The 20033-nt window shown below is 46.7% G+C and overlaps 1 protein-coding gene across 1 annotated transcript in view; it reads right to left on the bottom strand.

The window, feature by feature from the left end:
* The window catches only part of PDLIM4 (PDZ and LIM domain 4), a 42856-nt gene extending 25158 nt beyond the window's left edge, over positions 1–17698 (bottom strand). Inside the window, exons 1-2 of the mRNA XM_054288100.1 lie at positions 17546–17698; positions 4391–4542 (exon numbers count right to left, since the gene is read on the bottom strand). Of these exons, the coding sequence (XP_054144075.1) occupies positions 4391–4542; positions 17546–17638 (245 nt within the window). The 5' untranslated portion in view covers positions 17639–17698. The remainder of the gene's footprint in view (positions 1–4390; positions 4543–17545) is intronic.
* Positions 17699–20033: the final 2335 nt, after the last annotated feature.

Here is a 20033-nt window from a genome sequence, read left to right as displayed (position 1 = left end):
TTCATCTCAACTACCCTGGGGTTCTGGGCTGCACCTGGGGCCAGGCAGATGCTCCCAGTTGTCCAGCACCCACCTGGCCCTGTGCACAATAGCCCCAGGGCTGTCACCAAACCAAAGGGCTGGAATTGGATTGGACTGGAAATCATAAAAATGTGAAAGTTGAAAAAGCCTCTTAGACCATCAAGCCCCACTGCTACCTGAGCATTGCCAAGCCCACCACTAAACCATGTCCCCAAGTGCCACATGCACATGTCTTTTAAATCCCTCCAGGGATATGAGGTCCTTGGGCTTGAAAACCCTTTCAGAGAAGAAATTTTCCCTAACAGTAAATTGAAGCCTCCCCTGGCACAACACACTAACACACTCCTTGCCTCTTAAGGAATTTGTTGTGTAACTTGGAAGCAACTTCACAGTGAGTAAAAAGAACAAGTTTTATACCAGGTGTTTGTGAGTAATATTTCATGGCGCTGCTCAACACCCCGGATCTTTCTCCAACCAACTGCCACGTAACTGGCCCGACCCTTCCTGCACTAAGGCAGGCAAAGTACAGCTCGTGCTACCTTGGCTTGAGATTCAACATCTGGGAAGATGATGATGGAACAGCTGCCTAATTTATCACCAGAGCAGCCTGAACCATCCTGCTGAATCTTTATCAGCACCATCACTGCCTTCCCCACAGCCTCACTAAGCCCATGTGAACTCCTGGCCTCCCATCCTGGAGCCATTAACCACAGCCTGAACATCCAGCCCGTGTTCCAGGAGTGCCCACACCAAGTAATTCCTCACATCTTACATCAGTGCCCACATAGGCATCAGTTACATAAATCAACTCCTTTCGTAAAGCAATGAGGATTTTCCACTTTGTTTCAGAACAGTAAGGCCACTGTGCTGCTTTGCCTTTCACTGCCCAAAGACAGGCTTTCACATGTTGGGGAAAAGCAGGATCCAAAAGATCCAGGGAAAAAACACCCACTGACTTCAGGGAGGTCAGGGCTCTGGCCAGGAAAGGAGGCAGAAAATGGAAGGCATGAAGAAGGAAGTAAAACCCCCTCAAGGGGGGTTTGATAAAGGACAAAGAGATTTGAAAGAAAATTATCTGCTAGTCCAGCCTGAGAGCAGGGGCAGCTTCACAGACACCAACACTGACTGTGGGCTCCAGGGGCACAGGAGAGCCATGGAGCCCAGCATGCTCAAAAACCTGTGACACCCCCTTGCCAGCAGTTTTCCCAATGTGGGCATAGGGCCAGTTTCTTCAGGAAAGCTGCAGCACAAGCCTTCATCCTCCCTGGCAGATGACAAAAGGCTCAGAAAAAACTGTGGGGCTCGCCCTGGCCCTCTGGCACAGATGGGCAGGTCCGGACAGTGCTGCCAAGGGTTTCCTGGTAGTCTGTGTCAGCAGGAACAGTGATGCCACGAGGTCTCCCATCCCACACCCTAGGTACTTTCAAGCAGTGATTTCAGCAAAACACAGCTCCAACCCCATTTTATGGCTGCCTTTATTTGATGCATGGTACTTGGCCTTGGTCAGGCCACTCAGTAACTCCCCTTTCTTGTTCTCCCCACATTCTGACTTTCCTACTGAAGTTCCTATGTTTTCCTACTGAAGTTCCTATGTCTAAGGGCATTTACTGACCAGAGACTGAAAACAAAACCCATCTTGTTCTTTGGCTCAGTAACACAAAATGTCAAGGGTTGATGGAGAAGGGGCATGGAATGAAGCAGTCCAGAGAGCACCAGGGGGATGGAAGCACTGCACAGCTCCCTGCCCTCCCCTTCCCTCATGCCTGGCTGGAGGAATCCTGCTTTGACAAAACAGCTCCTCACTAAAGACATGCAACAAACAAGCTTCTAATTGCAAATGTATTTCAGACAAACACATTTAAAAATAAATCTTTTGTGTTGGTTTGCAAGCTGTATTTTGTTGAAGGCAGCATACAGAAAAGATGTTGCTTGAAGAGCAACTTCTGCCCAAAGCAAAAGATACTAACCCACACCACCACAGGCAGGGCTTTCTTGAAGCTCAGCCTCAGAGCAGGGTCCAGGGTGTTGATCCACAGCTGTGACAAACTGCAGTGGTTGGACATGCAGACAAACCAACAGAACCCCTCATTATTGCCCCAGGACACGGCTCCCTGAGCAGTACCAGGTCACGCCACGTTCTAGGAGGCAGATCCTGAAGCAGGGATCTACTCACACTAGGAGGGAATGCCAGATGTGCTTCCAGCAATGACTAACAGCTGGGCAACAGGATCCAACAGGTCACTTGGGAGACAGGAGAGAAATCCAAGAACCAAGTCACTGTGCACTCACTTTGGGCCAAACTAAAAATAGACCTAAAGCTCACCACTGGAGCTGCTGTCCCTACTGCAGAAAAAAAACAAACTACTCAGTTTTTCCTGTCAAGAGAAATGCCACTCTTATGGTCACCTCTGGGCAAAGCCAAGGTCAGTTCTGCCCTTGGAGAAGCCACCAAGCAGTGTTACCTCCAAGAGGAGCCACCCCAAGCTGAACAGCTTCTCACTTCACCATCTGTTCCTGCCTTGTAGAACCTATGAGACACAAAAGTCTTTAAAATCTGTGCTTATAAAGACTTTAATGCCTGACAAAACCATTGCAATCCTACTGCTTAGCAAAGGTCAATCATGTCACCCACAAACCCTGCACCACTGAAAGGTTTTGGGCGACCACCAGCAACATCTCTGTTAGAAAATTCACCTCCTCTGGACACACCACAAGGTCTCACTGCTAAAAATATCCACACCTCTCTAGGTGCAGTTGGGAAAAACAACCTGAAGCCACAGATCCTCCACACAGCATCTTCCAGATCACCCTGAGGTCATGAATGAGCATGGAAAGGGAAAGCAAGCAGACAGATCATCCCTAACCCCAGCAAGGCACACACCAACAGTGCTGTGACCGCTGTGACCACTGTGACCACAACCTCTGCCCTGTGCAGGAATCACCACCTAGGAGAGGAGATGCACCCACACAGAGATATTCAAGGGTCCAGTCTGAGCCAAAAAAACAAACACCAGTTGATATCAGGGGTTAAAATGCAAAGGTGGGAATTCAGTCCATCAATCCACACAGCAGAAACCCTCATCCGTGAGAATAAACACTGCCACAATGCAGGTGAAAGCTGCTTTCAGGAAAACATGGTTCTAACTCCCAGTGAAGCTGCTCTGCTGCCAGACCACTCCAGCAGCTGGTGGCTCACCAGAACCTCCTGTTCTGGATTTTCACCTCTTCCAAGGAGAGCTCCAGCAGCCTGCAGGCAGTCAGGAAGGAAACCCTGGTCCTGCCCTGGGCACAGGTCCTCCTGGGGGTAGAAAAATCACATAGTCTCCCTAAAGCTGCTCCAGATGGAAAGCAGAACCATGCCCTCCTTGGCTATGGGAAACTCCACCTGTCTGAAGGGGTTTTGCTTGCTTTTCTTATCTTCTTTCTTTTGTAATACTGAAGCCACATCATCCGTACACCATGGGCTAAGCTCAGGGGACTCTGCTTCAGCCAGGCAGCTCAGAGATGCCTGTCTGAAGAACCATGAGGAATCCCTAAGGGTTTGCTCCATTTATGGCAGCGCTCCTTCCCCACTGCCCAGGCATCCAGTCAGAGCTACATGGTTTTCCAAGAAAAGTATAAACAGTAAATGATAGCTCTTTATATCAGGAAATGCCTCTTTAATCTGAAGTGGAAAACTATATTCACTTATTTTAACTTATGCCAGATACTATTAGCCATTTGTGAACCTTATAAGGAGTGCTCATTTTGCTTGGGTGATTTGTGATTTTGCTATAAAATTAATTCCAATAGAAATCCAAAAAGAGACCAAGAAAATGAAACCAAACAAACAAACAAAAAAACCCCTAAAACACCCCAACTATAAAAACAAACAAAACACAAACAAAACATCCCAACTATAAAAAAAAAAAAAAAAAACCAAAAACCCAACACCAAACTCATGCCTTCATTTTGCTTTGAAATACCCTTAAAAGCGAATCTGGCAGGACCTTCAAATGTCTTTTTATTGAACAGATGCTTATAATGATGGGTGGCTGTTAATGAAGCAGAAGGGTTTGTCCAAAAGACATTTTGATTCCCACGCTACTCTTGCTTGAGTTGACACAACCACAAAGACTCAACTCAGGCCACAGCCTGAACAAGCCTTACAAGGTACAAGTGATAATCCACATGTAAAAATGAACTGAACCCACTTTTTCTATCAGTGAACCATTAAAAATCATTTTGTTTTACTGTTTTTGAAAACACAGAACAATTACCCAGGCCATGGGGATGCCCCAAGAACCCAGCCTGAGAGTTCTTCTGCTCCAGGGCCAGCCAAAAGCCCTCTGAGCAAAACTGACATAGGAGCACATCAGAGAGAACCAACCTGTTCACAGAGAGCAGCAGCTGGTCCACACAGGCTTTGATCTTGTTTTGAGCTTCTAGATGTGTCATGTTGTCTGTGTTCTCTCCGTTAATTGCCAGAATAATGTCTCCTGGGCACAGGTCTGCCATGGCTGCTTTACTGCCAGGGTTAATCTGGGGGAAAAAAAGAGAAAGGGTTACTTAAAAGAATGCTGGGTTTTTTTTAAAAGAAGTCCAGTTTCTTGGAGTAAGATGCAGGTAAAGGGAAAGATATTTCTAGAGATTATGTGTTTTCTCTTCACGAACAGCACCTATCTGGGGTTGGATGTCAGAGCTCTCAGGTCTCCAAGGGCCATGCCCTACAACAACTCTCTTTGAAATAAGGAATTTCAGTCAACGCCAGCCACTCTGTGACCAGGTACCCTCTTCACATCTGTCTCCTGCTTGAAATAAATGCAGTGTGCTCTTTCCAGAGAGATGCTTCACACTCCTTTGGCTTGCAGGCCTTTCATGATGCTGCAAGAGTCTGTCCCTAGGCAGCACATGAAACCCTCCTCTGGTTAACCACCATCCCCTGGCTGGGGGAGAGGTCACGTTTGACATCACTTCTTCTGCACTGACATCCAAATGACTTGTCTCTTTCTAGCCCTGCATGGTCACCAGCCCCAGAGGGATTTAGCAGATATGGCACTTGGGAACATGGTTTAATGGTAGCCTTGGCAGTGGTGAGGTAACAGCTGGAACTGAGGATCTTTAAGATCATTTCCATCCTAAATGATTCCATGATTTTGTTCTATAAATATCACACAGCTCTTTAAGCCTCCACAATTCTTTCCTTCTGGTTTTGTCAGAGTGCCAGAACCTTATAAAACTTCTAACTTCTTTCCTGAGGAACTAATGACAGGTCCAGGTACAGTTTGTGGTCAGCAACGAGACCAATCCTATTGCCCATAAAAGAGGTTCTTGAGAAATTACCATTTCATTTACATCATTCTAAATGTGGTTTTAATTTTACAGTAATAGAGAATGACGCAAGGCATATTCAGAACAGGTAAACATGTCTGGTTAAACTCTATGCTATGTGCTTTCCCTCTAATTTCCTCTTCAGTTTATTCACAGCATCTGCTAACCAAACACATTTTATCAACTGAGAAGTTATGGCATGCCTGACTTTTGGTTCTTCATGTGTCACTGCACTAAAGCAAGCTGGTGCTTTGGTTCTGTTTACTCTTGATTTACACAAATGGAATTCCCTGTCTTAGGTGCTGGGTCTCTGCCCCACCCTGCTTGAGAAACCCAGACAACAGGAGCACTGCTGTACCCACCACCTGCCCTTGGCTTGCAGCAGTGCATGGCAGCAACCATGCAGACCAGGTGTAGTTATTCAGGCAGTAAGACCAAGTGGGGCAGTTCCCCAGTGCTCAGAAGCCCCCAACCACAGCTCATCATTAAAAAGATGTTGTTTTTAGAAAGGGGGCATGCATATGTACATCCCAGTTTTCATCTTGATTTCATACAACCCTACAATGGCTTGCAGGATTAAAGATCACCTTGTTCCAACACAGAGCACATTCCACCCAGGTTGCTCCAAGCCCCATCCAGCCTGGCTTTCAACATTTCTAGGGACAATTTGTTCTGTTTTTGTAGGGAATTAGAAGAGGATTTAGTCTTACCACAACAGCCCCAGTATAACACTGCACTGCTCCCTGCAAGAGCACAGCTCCTGCACCACAGAAACACAAACCTGAAGGTGTTTGACAAGCTCCAAACCACTTCTGACAGTTAAGCAGAACTGGCAGCCCAAGTTACAGCTTTTGTTGCATTGTCAGAGTAAATCAGTATTTGCCATTTGCCCTTCATTAGTTTCAGCTGGGCTGTTTGGCTCCACCAAACCCGCCCAGACCAACTGCTCGGGGGCTGCCCTGTGACTCAGCTCAGAGCAAACAACAGGAGATGGCTCTCAGCTCCACACACATTAGCTCTGACATAGGACATTTCAAACCAGGACAGGATTATTTTTCCCCTAGCATTGTTAGGGGATTTTTGACCCCTGTATCCATTCACAGGGCATTAGGGTCCTTTTACAGCCACAGAAGCTGCCAGGCTCACCAGAAAGGCAACCTAAAGCTCAACCAGCACCTCCAAGGAAGCACCTCCATGCTCTTGCCTGCTGTTATCTGCTTCCCCCAGTGCTCATCCCTGGCTGCCAGCAGGCTTTTAGACTAACAGACCTTCAGCTTGACCCAGGACAGCTGTATTTTGTTCTTGTCTATTCAGTGCTGTCTAGATGTCTGATGGATTTTTCCCCCTGTACTGATCTTAACCACGTTGTAGCTTCCTTGAAGAATAAGCTGTTCAGAAATGGGACTTTTAGCTGTTTCCTAATTTAAGCTTCTGCTTTATTTCAAATTGTTTTGGCAGTATTTTCATATTAGCATTTTATGTTTGCTGTGGAGATGACTGAGGGCTTGAAATGGAGCTGCACTCCAAGAATTCATCTGAGATACAGCATCAGTGACTAAACAGCTTGGGAATCATTACTGTAATGTCTGTCAGGCCCAAAGTTTGTATTTTAGTGAATAATATTTAAAATACTGCAGACTAAGTTCTCCTGACCCACAGCTGTGCAAAGCCATTGAGACCAAACACTGCACAGAAAGCCTGACAGGTCTGGTTATGGGTCAGTGCTGTGCCTGAATCCAAGTGCAGAGGTTCTACCTGTTTTGGACATGGCTTAGTGGTGACCTCAGCAGTCCTGGGTTAACAGCTGGACTCGATATCCTAAAAATCTTGTCCCACAAAGGACTCTGTGATTGTATGACATTGGAGCCTGGCAGTGCACAGAGGTGTTGGGATGGAGCTTGGATCAGAGGCATCATTTGTGCCTCTCTCCAGAGAGCCCTCAGGTCTGCCCTGAGCCAGAACCACAGAGTGTGTGACTTCAAGGAAGCACACACGAATCTGAGAGTAATCAGACAGGTTATGAAGCTAAAAACAGTGCAAGGAAAACCTGCACCAAGTCACTGCAGCCCTGTGCTCTTGAAAGGACAACATAAATCCAAAGCCACCTGCAGCAGACTTGGGGTGAAGCTGCCCAACACAGACACGCCAGTGCTGCAGAAAGGGGAGAACACCATCTCTCTGTATCTTCCTGCCCCAGGAGTACCATCCAACCCCTGCCTGTGTGCCATCCCTGGTGCTCAGCAGTTCTGAGGCACAGCCTGGGATGCAATCCAGAAGAGCTGAATGCTTTACAGAACCACAGAATGGTTTGGAGTAGAAGGGACTCTAAAGATCATCTTGCTCCAACACCCTGCCATGGGCAGGGACACCTTCCACTATCCCAGGCTGCTCCAAGCCCCATCCCACCTGGTCTTGAACACTTCCAGGGATGGAGCAACCAGAGCTTTTCCAGGCAACCTATGCCAATGCCTCACCATGCTCACAGAAATAATTTCTTCCTCATATCTAATCTAAATCTTTCTTACTTCAGCTTAAGGCCATATCCCCAAGTTTTCTGTGAGTGAATCAAAGCAACTCAGAGGACAGGTCAAGTGCAGTGACCTGTCACCAGGGACCACGGCAGGGCTGGGGGGAGATCCTCATGGGATGGTTAAGCAGATCCCAGTGCTACCCACCACCTTAGCACTGCTCCATTTTCAGCAGGAAGGAACCAAGCATGAAATATGTGCAGAAGCAGTTCATGTGCTGGGAGGTCACTGGCACCAGTGCTTTCCCAGCTCCTTTTATGCCCAAAGAAGCTCTGGGGTGTTCTCAGCCGTGCACGCACAGCACGGCCACCGCTCTGAGAATGCAGCGTGCACGCCTGCCAGCTTCACTGCTCTCCCAAAATTAAATAAAGAACAACCCTCTGAGTTTAACCCCTCCACATAAACAAGCAGCTGCTTCCTCGCTTCTCGCTCTCAAAAAATGAAGATGCTTCAGAAAGCTTATAAACAGACAAGACTAAAGAAACAAACCACTTGGCCAGCAATGCTATGGTAGAGCAGAGCACAAGGGGGGGTTTGCAGAGCATTTGCCCCAGGTAAGCAGCTCCAGGCTCTCCAGATCCCAGAGAGCAGCCCCTCCTCACACAGCATGCCTGTGGAGGGTGTGTCCTGCAGGGATTTGTTCCCCTAGGGAGCCAGAACTTTTCCCCTCTTTTCTAATAAAAATATTATTCTCCCTAATCCCCTTGGGATATGTCTCATTTGTGACATCTTTCCATGTCCTCCACATAGCATTGTGCTTCAAAAAATACCAGAGGTCCAATACTGGTGCCTGTCTCCACCCCCTCTATTGTTCCAGGAAGAAAAAGACAAATTTAAAGAAAGAGCTCCCAGAGGACAGCCCTTCTTTCACTGCCCTCTACCTCTTCAGCCACCACAGAAGGTTCAGTGACAGCACTGCAAGCATCACCTCCACACCATGTCTTTTGCCAAATCATCCACCAGAGAACTCTATCTCATTTTTAAAAATTGGCTGTGTTTATTAGGTTTTTTCAACCATACTCCTCACTGCTTTTTCCAGGATTATCACGACGTCTCCTCTCAGGCAGTTACCCTCCAGCAGCCGCTTCCCCAGCCAACAGCAAACTCTGATGCTATGAAACAGATTGGGATAGTCCCAAAGGCAGCAGCAGCTCTCTTATCTGACCACTGGAGCATCACCAGGATTTACTGAGTGCTGGCATCTGACAATGACAGGACATTAAAATAAGTACATTGGGGCAACTGCCTTGTGCTTAACCTAAATTGGTTGGTGTTGGAGCCATGCAGTCTAATTTAGCAAGCAAGATTATTTGCACCAAGAGAAGTTTGCTCTTGAAACACAGTGTTCTACCATGTGCCCTGGAGCTTGGCCACAGAAGGGAGCCAGGGCTGGGAGAGCATTCAAACCAGGGTGAAATCTCCATGCCTGCCCCCCTGCACTCACAAGGATGGGAGCCCTGCCCACCACAAGGATGACTCTACTCAGAAACAGCTTTGCTCAAGCCAACTTCAGAACTGGGCAAACACCACAAGCTGAACCAACCAATAGTTTAGTAAAAGTTTAAATTGTAATATTAACTTAATCCCTTTTTATTTCTACTTTTTTCCCCAGAAACCTGCATCTAAGGTCACCTGTGTAGGACTGAAGGATGAGGGATGCAGCTCCTCACTGCCTGCAAGGCCTCAGCACAGCCATGGGAAAGATTAGGTTAGTCTTTATTCTCCCAGAAATTTTTTATCCAAATCAACAAAAGGTGCCTATTCAGGCCATTCCCACCTACACAATGAAGGCAGCTTTATCTCTGCCACATCTTCACTTTATTAAAGGTGTACTCTAATGCATCCCATCAGTGAACAAAGCCAGGATTTAATGGGTTAAAAGGTGCAATCTCAAACAAGCCTACACAGACCACAGCACTCTTCTCTTAAATCAGTGGTAGTTTGTTGTAGGCAAGGCTGGGGGAATTCTCTGTTCTGCAACTGTGATCAAAAGGACCCAATTAAAGTCTTTGAGAGACTTTCAAGACAGTGTGACAAAATTCTCAGCTTTTAAACAAAGCCTGTCTGTTCCATGCTATGGGGAAGGGAATGATCTTACATAGCTACATGTTTTAAAACAAATTGAACCAAGAGTCAAATAATTAACTAATGAAAATAAATTCCCTAAACCCTTTAAACATTCTTTCCAGGGATTCTCTTCAGCTTTTCAAAGGATCCTGCCTTGAATTCCTTGCCAATTCATTTGCATTTTTCTAGTTGCTTATATAAAGTCTGATGTATCAAGACATTATTTAGATAAGCTCACAGCCCAGTACATGAAGAACACTGTTCATGGAATATGAATTCATTTAACTACTGGAGAAAATAAGTTAAAAAAAATAGAAGGGAGAGAATCAGAGTACAAGTATTACAAAAGGCAAGACAGTCAAAAATCCTTTTGAATACAAGTACTAATGGATCCAAATCCAAATTTAGAAACATAGAGCAGATTCTAACCCAGCCCAAAGTATGAGGTCTCTGTACAAAGAAGAGGCTGAGAATCAGTGAAACTGGACATGTGTTTTAGAGCACCAGTCACTAACCCATGTGCAGAGCTCAGAACATGGATTGAATAAAACAAGGAAGGGATCCACAAGGATCACCTGGTGTATCTTGTCACCAGCTCTCTTGCTCAGCCCAAGGGCACACAGCACAGCTCTGGGAGCGCTCCCCATGGTCACAGCCACCAGGAGCCCCCTACTCCATCCCCCACAGACAAATCAAAGATTCTGTGTTGCTCTACAGCACAGAACAGCCCCACTCAGCAACACAGCTGCCACTACACTTAAATCTGCTCTGTGTTTACTTTGCCTTGTTAGGGAGCAAGGCCAGGGAGGGAGAGCTGCCCTGGGGACACCAGTGAGCCCCTGGTGTGGGTGTGCTTGGAGCACCACCCCAGTCCCTCAGGGACCCCACCTCTGCACAGACCAGACTGAGCAGCATCACAGAAAGTGTTTATGGCCTGAATTGCTTCATCTCCTTCAGGGGTTTAGGAGCCAGCTCTCCAGTGAAGTTCTGCCCCTCAGACACCCCTCAACAAGCAGCAGGGCTTCTCGAGCCCTTCTCAGGAACAAGCCTTAAGCACTGTACAGAAGACATAGAGGAATTGCTTAGAGTTTGCCTTCCAAACCATCTGCCTCTTGGCCAGGAAGGCAGGCTGACACTTTCCTTCCTATCAAAAGGAAAGTGTACACACAGTGATCTCCAAAGAGAAAAAAAATTCTTCAACACAAAAAGTTTAATCCAGTTGGTGAGCATACCTGAAGTTTCATACTTATAGCACACTCAGGTGTTAATCACAGAGTGAAGAGATTTGTGCCTTTGCCAAACAGCTGCTTTATTGGTGAATGTCAAGTAGTTTGCAGGGTTTGGTCTTTTGGACCAGAACCTTTACACATGCAAAAGGTTTCTGAAGTGTTTTGTTGCTTATGGTAGACAACAGCATTCAGAGCAGGGTCAGCATCCTGCAAACCTCCCCTCTGATAATCTCCTCTGCTCTTATCAACCCGTCCTGGAGTCAGCTGCTCAAGACAGCTTCTCTTTTAGCTGTGCACTGCCCATATCTAATAATTAAGAATATCAACTTAAAATAATCTTCTTTACTCTGGTATATTTTGTTTTCTGAAGCTTGGGCTGTAAAATGTCATTGCCACATAATCTGCTATCAATCCACACAATATGTAAAACTACTTAAGGCTTAACGGGTGTGAATGCAAGTTTCTCTGGTTGTCAAGAAGGATTGAGTGTGGCTGTGAGGCATCTTGATGCTGTTTGGAAAACTCATTGGCTGAAATCCTGTTGAACAGAACATTTTTTTTTAATACAGCTGTGTTCTCTATGGGGAGAAATCAGAATTTGTTTTGGGCTTCTCCTGGCTGGAAAAGTTCCTCAAAAGCCACACTGGCTTGACATCTTTGCTGTTGCTTAAGTAACATAGTGAAACCTGTGTTTGCTTGAAGTTTTAGTGTAAATCCTGAAGTAGAAACCAAACACAGCCTTATCTAGCAGGGCCTGGGGCAAGTGGGGTGTTAGGGGCTGTGTACAAACCCACTACACAAACAAGCTCAGTGAGATATGGGGTTTGCTCTGGCACACATCTGGCACTGATAACAAATCAAGCAGAGTATTTTTCTGTGAACTTGTTTGTTTTAACCTTTTCTATCAACACTGCTAGATTTTGAGAGCTACTGTTTTCTTTCACACTTGAGAACCTGTGGTTACAGATGACTTAAAAAATAAAAATGTTTTTACTAAGTGTTTGGGGATCTGAGAACCACAAGTCAAGGTATTTTGAGAGCTCAGAAACTGGAAAACAAATTCAGTTAGAAATACTATATTGCTCCTTCTAGGATTTCCTGTGACATGTATTTCATCCTCAAGCTATCAAAAATGAAATTAAATTGCATTGGTCTGCATTAATTCTACACATATTTGTATAAAAATTAGAGGACTTACCCAATTTTAGGCAGACCAGGATTATAACCATCTGTTTTGTTACATAGCAAAAAAAGTTTAGGAAAATAAGAATAATTGCACGTAATTCCCCCTGCATACTTCTTGCACCAACAGGGCTGTTCTAGTAAGCCTGTTATCTAACTATTCCCTTTAACCCACTTTATCAAGTGCGATTTAAATGCACACTTCTATGAAATAATTTTGAATACCTGTCCCAACAGGCAATCTTTCAATCTTCAAGGGAAGCTGACATCACCACCATTTGAAACAAAAAGAAGGGAGAAGGAAGAAAATCCCTAATCCCAAATACCCAGGGACACTGACCCTGCTTTGTCCAGCCTGGCAGAGGCCTGGTGTTTTCACGGGTGTGCTGAGTTTATTTTGTTAACTTGCCCCAAGGTCAGAGCTTGCCTACATGGATCTACATGAATCATTCTTTCCACCTGCTTTCCCACTCAGGATTATCAGGGTGCTTAATTACGGTAATTAGTATTAGGTTTTCATTCCAGTATGTTCCACCACCATTGTCTCCTGAACCAGCACAAGCATTTATTCTTCTCTTTCAGTTATTAAACAAAGCCTCAGCGATAGAAACACTTCAGCAGCAAATATATTTGTGACATATTTCTGTTAGTTCTTATCTGTAGCTCAGATTAAGTGTTCTGTACCAGCACAGCTTCACACTTAAACACCCAAACCTCTCGCCCTGAGTTTATAGGAGTGATGAGAAAAACAAAAACTGACTAGCAAAAGTATTTCCTTCCACTTGAAATAATCATCCCACTTGAAATACTGTAACAACTTTACTATGCAACAAAGTGAGGGACAGCTTTCATCACTCAGCTCCACACAGGCAGCAAACCCAACAAAAGTCAGCAGAAATCAGGGGGGGGCATAGCTTTGGGATTCAGCAACACAGAGAGGCTTCTTCAGTCCATTTGGGAGCTCTGAACAGAGTGCATCACTTCCATCTAATAAACTATCAAATACATAAGAACTATATGAAACAAAACCCTCCACCTTAAGGAAATCAAAATCCTCCTAACTTGTCTTAAACAGAGACAAAATTCCTGTTCCTTTTGCTGCTGTCTCTGATCCTTGCCTTCTACACCAACACAGGTGGAGTTCCTGTTACTGCCAGGCCTGGGGAGCCCCTTCTGCTCAGCCATCCCACCCACACAAGAACAAACCTCCCAGGTATTATACCACTGAGTTCTCTCTGCATTCACACAGGATCACAGCAGACTTGGGCATTTGCTGGCTGCCCTGACAGAGTCAACAAAACCACTTTTACTGGAATTCCTTCCTCAGCAGAATTCTTTCTCGAGTATCCTAACCTTTAACAGGACACGTCTCTGCTCAAATGTGAAAGCTGCTTAAGTTTAAAAGTCAACCTTAACTCAAACAATACCTGGATAATGGATTGCAGGCCAATTATTTCTCATCCTTCTTGTGTTACATTTCCAAGCCAAAACTGAAACTTGCATTTTTGCTGCTCCTCTAGAGACCAGCAGGTAAACTTATGTTGAAGCCAGCAGATAAAGGAAAACTTGTGTTAAAATCTCATTAAAAATACTGGAATTGGTCCATTTGTCAATTATCTGTTTAGCCAAGTAATTTATCTATGATTTCAAAAACAGCAAGTGCATAGATTAACACTGGCAGAACTGGGCAGATGATGACATCAGCTGCTCCAGGAGCAGGACAAGCAAGTTCAAATGATTAAATGCATTCAGCTCCTCCAGTTACGCTAATGACTGATTATCTTTTAATCCCAGGCAAGGGGATAGATCAACTGTGATCCCACACAGAACCACAGCACTCACTGATGTGGTTACAAGCACAACACTGAGAACAGCCAAGTGAGTTATCCTATTCTTGTTCCTGAGCCATGGCTGCTGGTCAAAAGGAATGCTGTCACTGGAGTCAGAGCCACAGGGAACCCCCTTTCCCACAGAGGGCAAACACAGCACCCTGTATTAGCCTGCTCAACCAAGGAAAAGCAGCTACCAGAAATTTAATTAAATCTTAAAACCACTCTCTATCCAGTCATTAAGGTCAACTTGAAGCAGATCTTTTGGATAATTTCCTACCCCCATAAATATCATTAGGAGGAGTAACCATTAATGATGTGATGTCCTACACCTAGTGTTAGCTCACTGTAACAGTGGCTATAAAACAAACTGTGCCCTGTGCTGACAACACACCAGTCTCACCCTCAGGGCTGCATGCCCCCAAACCAGCCCAGCAAACTCCAGCCCTGCTAATATCAGTCCTCCTGAATATACAAGAAGAAACAAGATAAAAGAGTGGCTATAGCATACCTAACTTTTCATGTGACTCTATGAGAGAGATGCCCTAAGCATGCCTTTCTGGATTTGCATTTATCTTTAATGCCAAAGAAGACAACACCCCACCTGGAGCCCTGGCCTCTCCAGGGCAGAGTTCAGCATCAGCTGCTCAGCAGAGCAATCAGATCCTTACCCCTTGTCACTTAAGACTTATCAAATCACAGAGAGAAGTGACCTGCTTTCAAGAAAAAAAGACCATTGCTTCATGTCCTGAGCCTATTAGAGACAGCTGCAAGGGACAGACTGAATACCATCAGCACCTGCACAGCCACTGCCACCTCACAGGGACTAAAGGCCAAAGTAAACCCTTGTGAGCGAGGCAAGTTCCATCCCAAAGCAGGACAGGGTCATTGGCATGTTCCATGCTAGCAAACCCCTATACTGTCCTTTATCTCGTGACAATATTATCACAAGATACTTTTGTGGACCACCTTCAGCTTTGTCCCCTGCCTAACACTACTGTGCCTCTTTCTCAGCTCACCCTGGCAGCTCCTTTCATTATTTCCAGCCTCCAGCACCCAGAGCTGAATGTGGGTGGCCTTGGATGCCTGAAATCCCAAATTGCACCTGATTTCCCAACATAACCAGGTAGGATGCTTGCAGAGCTGTACAGCCCAAACACCTTGTGACAGCTTGATCCTCAGCCTCCTCTGGCCAAGCAGTGGGACACAGCAATCCCACACCCCTCAGGCAGCCCAGCACACCCAGCACACATTGGCATCCTGGGCCCACAGCTGGATGTGGGAATCAGAGTGTGGTCCTGCCTCCCAGCAGGGTTTCTGCTTTTCCAAAGATGTTTGTAATTTAATGGCATTTTAGTATAAAACAAATAAAACTGAAACTAAAGAAGAAAGGCACTTTGAAGGGAAGCAGAAGTCAGCCAAAAGTCTCCACAATTAGCAAGAGTCTCCTGCCATGAGCCAGGCTGGGCAAAGGGGATGGAGGCTTCTCATTCCTGGAGATGGGAAGCCCCCAGCCCCCTTGCCAAGATTTAAAGCCAAAAAGAACAGATTTCCTGGACAATTACAGAATAAAAGGGAATATGGCACCACAACAGCCATGATCAGTGCTCTGCACAGTAGCAGGGTTGCACAGAGCCACCACCAAGAAAAGACCAGGCTCCCCAGGGAGCCCTCCAGCAGCCCCTTCCTGCATCCCCACAGCCAGGAGCTGCAGCAGAAGATAATTCTTCACTAGCTTTAACATTTTCAGGTACTGTTTGCAGAGCAAGTGAGCTCTTTTCTTGTGTTTAGAGACTAGAGCCCAAGCAGAGCACCCTACATCTAGATTTACACTCTAGTGATTTGTTTCCCACCCTCTGGGAGCAGCTGTTAAGAGTACAGCACATCAGAGCATCAGCCCACTCCTCAGGGGGAACAGAATTTAAAAAGGATCCAATTTAAAAGGCTGCCAAATGGCATAACACCCTACATCTGCTTCTTGCATTACAACTCCTGGTGATCCGCAGCAAGACTGGCCTGAGAATCATCCTCCTGACACCTCCCAGGTTTGCTGAATCAAACAAGAAATTTGGCAAGCCACCTATCTAGGCAGAAGCAGACTTAGGTTTTTCTTGTTTAATATTAAACCAGTTGGGTTTTTTTTAAAGTAACAGGAAAACTGGCTCCCTCCACTGAGTTCAGATGTTCACTTCCACAACAAGAACATTTCTACAATTGCCGGGAAGAGATTTTTGATACATGCCATGTTAACAGGGGAGAAATAGAACTCTCCATGTCCAGGAGGTTCAGGCTGAACCCCAAAAGCCGAGTGCCCCTCTCACAGCACATTCCCCCAGCTGTATGGAATACAGCCCCCCGTGCTGCACAGCCAGCCCCACCTGCACCACCCCACCTTCCCTCTCCTCCTGCTTCTCCTCCAAAACAGCCCTCGCTGGAGCACTGGGAAAGGGACAGGCCAAAGTAGAAACAGAAACAAAGCCATGCAATAGAGATGTTTGAACTCAAAGACAAACTAAACCTCTTCAAAACACGCTCTCTTCCATAATTATTTCTCTGAAGCTCAGGATTCGTGGTTTCTCTTTTCTGTCACAGCTTTGGCAGATGAATGAAAAGACAGCAAACAGCTTGTGCGCATTACAACAGTATTTTTAAGTTACAGCTCCTTTCAAATGCACTCAATGTTTGTTCCAGAAATTCAGCAGCAGCAGCAGCAGCTGCCCAGGGGAGCTGGGCAGTGCTGCAGAGCCCGACACGCCGGGCAGGCAGAGCAGGGCACGGACACATCAGTGCCCCAAGGAGCGTGCCCAGCTCACACCCAGCACCTCATCCATCACCCAGCCATCACACCGCCGCGCCGCCAGCCTTCCTGCACGGGGGATGCTTTGTTTGCACATGTATCCACACACAAAGCCTATTTCAAACTATCTGGGGCGTCTTAGCAAAGAATTTTCCAGAATACATATTTGTGAGGTCAAACATAAGTGTGAGTACACTTACACAGTAATTATTACCAGCCCACATAGACCCCAGAACGCTGCAGCCTGCATGGAGAAACTTCTTGCTGACTTAACTCATGCCTTCTTGAAAAACCCCAACAGCCTGTGAACTCAGTCCAGGGCACGAATCCAAACCCTGCGAACACTAAAAACTTTGAAAGCAGATCCTTATGAATTAACATCCAAAAAACTAAAGCACGGAGAACGCTGTAGCACTGGGGAAAGCAGCTGAAACAGTGCAAAGCTCAGAGGGGAGCACTTATTTGAGTGCATACAGAATAATTTAAAGCAGCAAAGAGCCCAAGCGCTGCCACCCGCCCGGCTCCGGGTACCACCCGCCCGCCCCCATCACCTGCGGCCGCCCCGCTCCCCTGCGGGCTCACCCTGGAGATGGTCAGCGGGGCGCTGAAATCTTTACCGCCCACCAGACGAAAGCCCCACGGCGAAGGGCCACGCAGGACCACCGAGTGCGCCATAGCGGCGGCGGCGGGCGCTCCCTGCCCGCGGACTGCGGCAACTCCGAGCGCCGGCACCGAGCGAGCCCCAGCGCCGGCACGGAGCGAGCCCGCCTCCCGGCACAGCCCGCCCTCAAGGCGGGCCGGGGAGGAGGGATGGACCGGCTCCCACTGGCCTTGGGGGAGCTACAGCGCGGATTCCCCCGTGGATGCTTTTATGAGTGGGGTTCGGAGCCATTACTCGCCCTGGTAAAGTTGCAGTCCTTTACTAGTAGTAAAGTACTTTTGCATAGTACCAGTACGCAAAAGTGAAGTTTGGTGTGATTTTGGTCAAAGTCCCCCTCACTGCGGTTTCATCCTCTGCAGTGCAAGGAAAATGATGCAATAGGTCACTAAACGTTTGGTTGTGACTGTTTTATTCATTACAATAAGTCTCCCGAATGAGAAAAAAGTTCAAGGAAACAATCAGATTTGGTTTAAAGCGCTTTGTGAATCTTTCACGGTCGTCACTTGGGCAAAAGATAAACTTCCAGGAAAAAAATCACAGAGTGGTTTCGTTTGGGATGGACTTGAAATGTCATCTCAATCCAGCCGCCTGCTGTGGGCAGGGACACCTTCCACTATCCCAGTTTGCTTCAAGTCCCATCCAACCTCGCCTTGGACACTTCCAGGGATGGGGCAGCCACAGCTTCTCTGGGCACCCTGTGCCAGGGCCTCACCACCCTCACAGGGAGGAATTTCTTCCTAATATCCAACCTACTCCTGCCCTCTGTCAGTTTGAAGCCATTCCCCCTTGTTCTGTCTCTCCATGTTCCGGGTCCCTCTCCAGCTCTCCTGGAGCCCCTTTAGGCGCTGGAAGAGGCCCTCAGTTATCCCCAGAACCTTTTCTTCTCCAGGCTGAATGCTCCCAGGTGTCTCTGTCTGTCCCCACAGCAGAGGTGCTCCAGCCCTCAGAGCATCTTCATGGCCATTGTACCCCAAGATTACTGTGTCCTTGCAGGGGTCTCTGGAGCAGCACCTGGCCCTGCAGAGGATCTCAGTTTCCTGGTGGTACAGCTGGATCAGTGACTCTTGAAGCACCATGGAGATGTCCATGCTGCCAGTGAGTGTTTAATGGGATGGTTTGCAGGCACAGAGTGGTGGGTTGCAGGTAGGGTAGGTGGTCAGCAGAGCTGCAAAGCATGTCCCCCAGAAGCTGAGAAAAAAAATCTCCAAATATCTGTAAAATTTCCTTTTCTTCCTGGAAAGGGCTGGGCCAGAATTTCCCACTTAAAAAAGAAAGACCTAACAAAGGATTCATTGTTTAAAAAGTCCAGTTCCATTGAGCACCTTCCCACTGCCTGGTTTCTGCAAGTTTGATTTATGTGCCATTTGCTGTGAATGCTCTTTGCTCGTGACACAGGAAGGTTTGTGTGACTGGCTCTTTGCTGTGCCCATTTTCTGGGCTTTGGTCTGGGACAGGGGTCACAGCTGTGACTCTGAGGTGTCCTGCAGCTTTGGGTATAGCAGCATGCGTACACTCTACATGCTGTGTCACAAACCTGAAACACAATACTCTTGGTTTGCTCTGCTAGAAAGGTGCCTGCAGAGGGGAGGTCCAGCTGCAGCCAATACCAGCAGAGCTTTCCCTGCTCTTTGTTCCTCACAAGAGTCTGCCTTCACCAACAGAGGCTACACAGGCTGACTTTGTCTGGGTGATGAATCATACCTCCTCATTCCTGCATGATATCACCCAGCCTGCAGAAGCCTGGGAGTAGGCTGGTCTGAGGTTTCTTGCTTGTGTTAGAAAATCCACCCAGCCAAACAGCAAAATTCCTCTCACAGAGAGCTGGACTGGTTGTGTCCCACCTCTCCTGCTCTCACTGTTCAGTGATGAAGAGGATTCTCTGAAGGACAGAGCTAAAAATGTGCACAAATGCAGCGTGCCAGCAATGGCATCTCCTTCCTCTTAGGAGGGAAGAGAAAAAATTCTTGCAGTGAAGGGCACTAAGTTTACTGCAAAGTAGCAACAATAAACCAGAACTATGGAAAAAAAGAGGAAAAAACTAAACCCGCGGTTCTGTGGAGTCAAACATTTCCCACTGCCACTCGCTGGAGCTCCATTCCCTGGGTGGGTTCTGAACTGCACCCTGCTGGGAAGGGCAGCTCCGCTGTGCAGCAAAGCTTCAGGGGTTCCAAGTAATTTGCTGGCAGAGGCAAAAGATGATCAAAACACAGAAATCCCCTCCATTAGAGTATTCATTTCAAAAGCAGACAGGAAACTGCTGGCTCCGAGGCACTTTCTCTTCAAGGCTTTTTGAATGCTCAGCCCAGATCACTCCTTATGGAACTGTTGCCTCATCCAAAACTTAACCCAAGTAGAACAAAATTAGCCAAATTGGTACAAATTTGTGGATGTGTTTATTCCAAATGAGAC

The sequence above is a fragment of the Melozone crissalis genome, unplaced genomic scaffold, assembly GCF_028551555.1.
Source record: "Melozone crissalis strain CALT ecotype California unplaced genomic scaffold, PUWL_Pcris_2 ptg000061l_1, whole genome shotgun sequence".
NCBI classification, from domain to species: domain Eukaryota; kingdom Metazoa; phylum Chordata; class Aves; order Passeriformes; family Passerellidae; genus Melozone; species Melozone crissalis.
The sequence above is the reverse complement of the archived record's forward strand: the minus strand, read 5'-3'. Positions and strand labels throughout refer to the sequence as shown.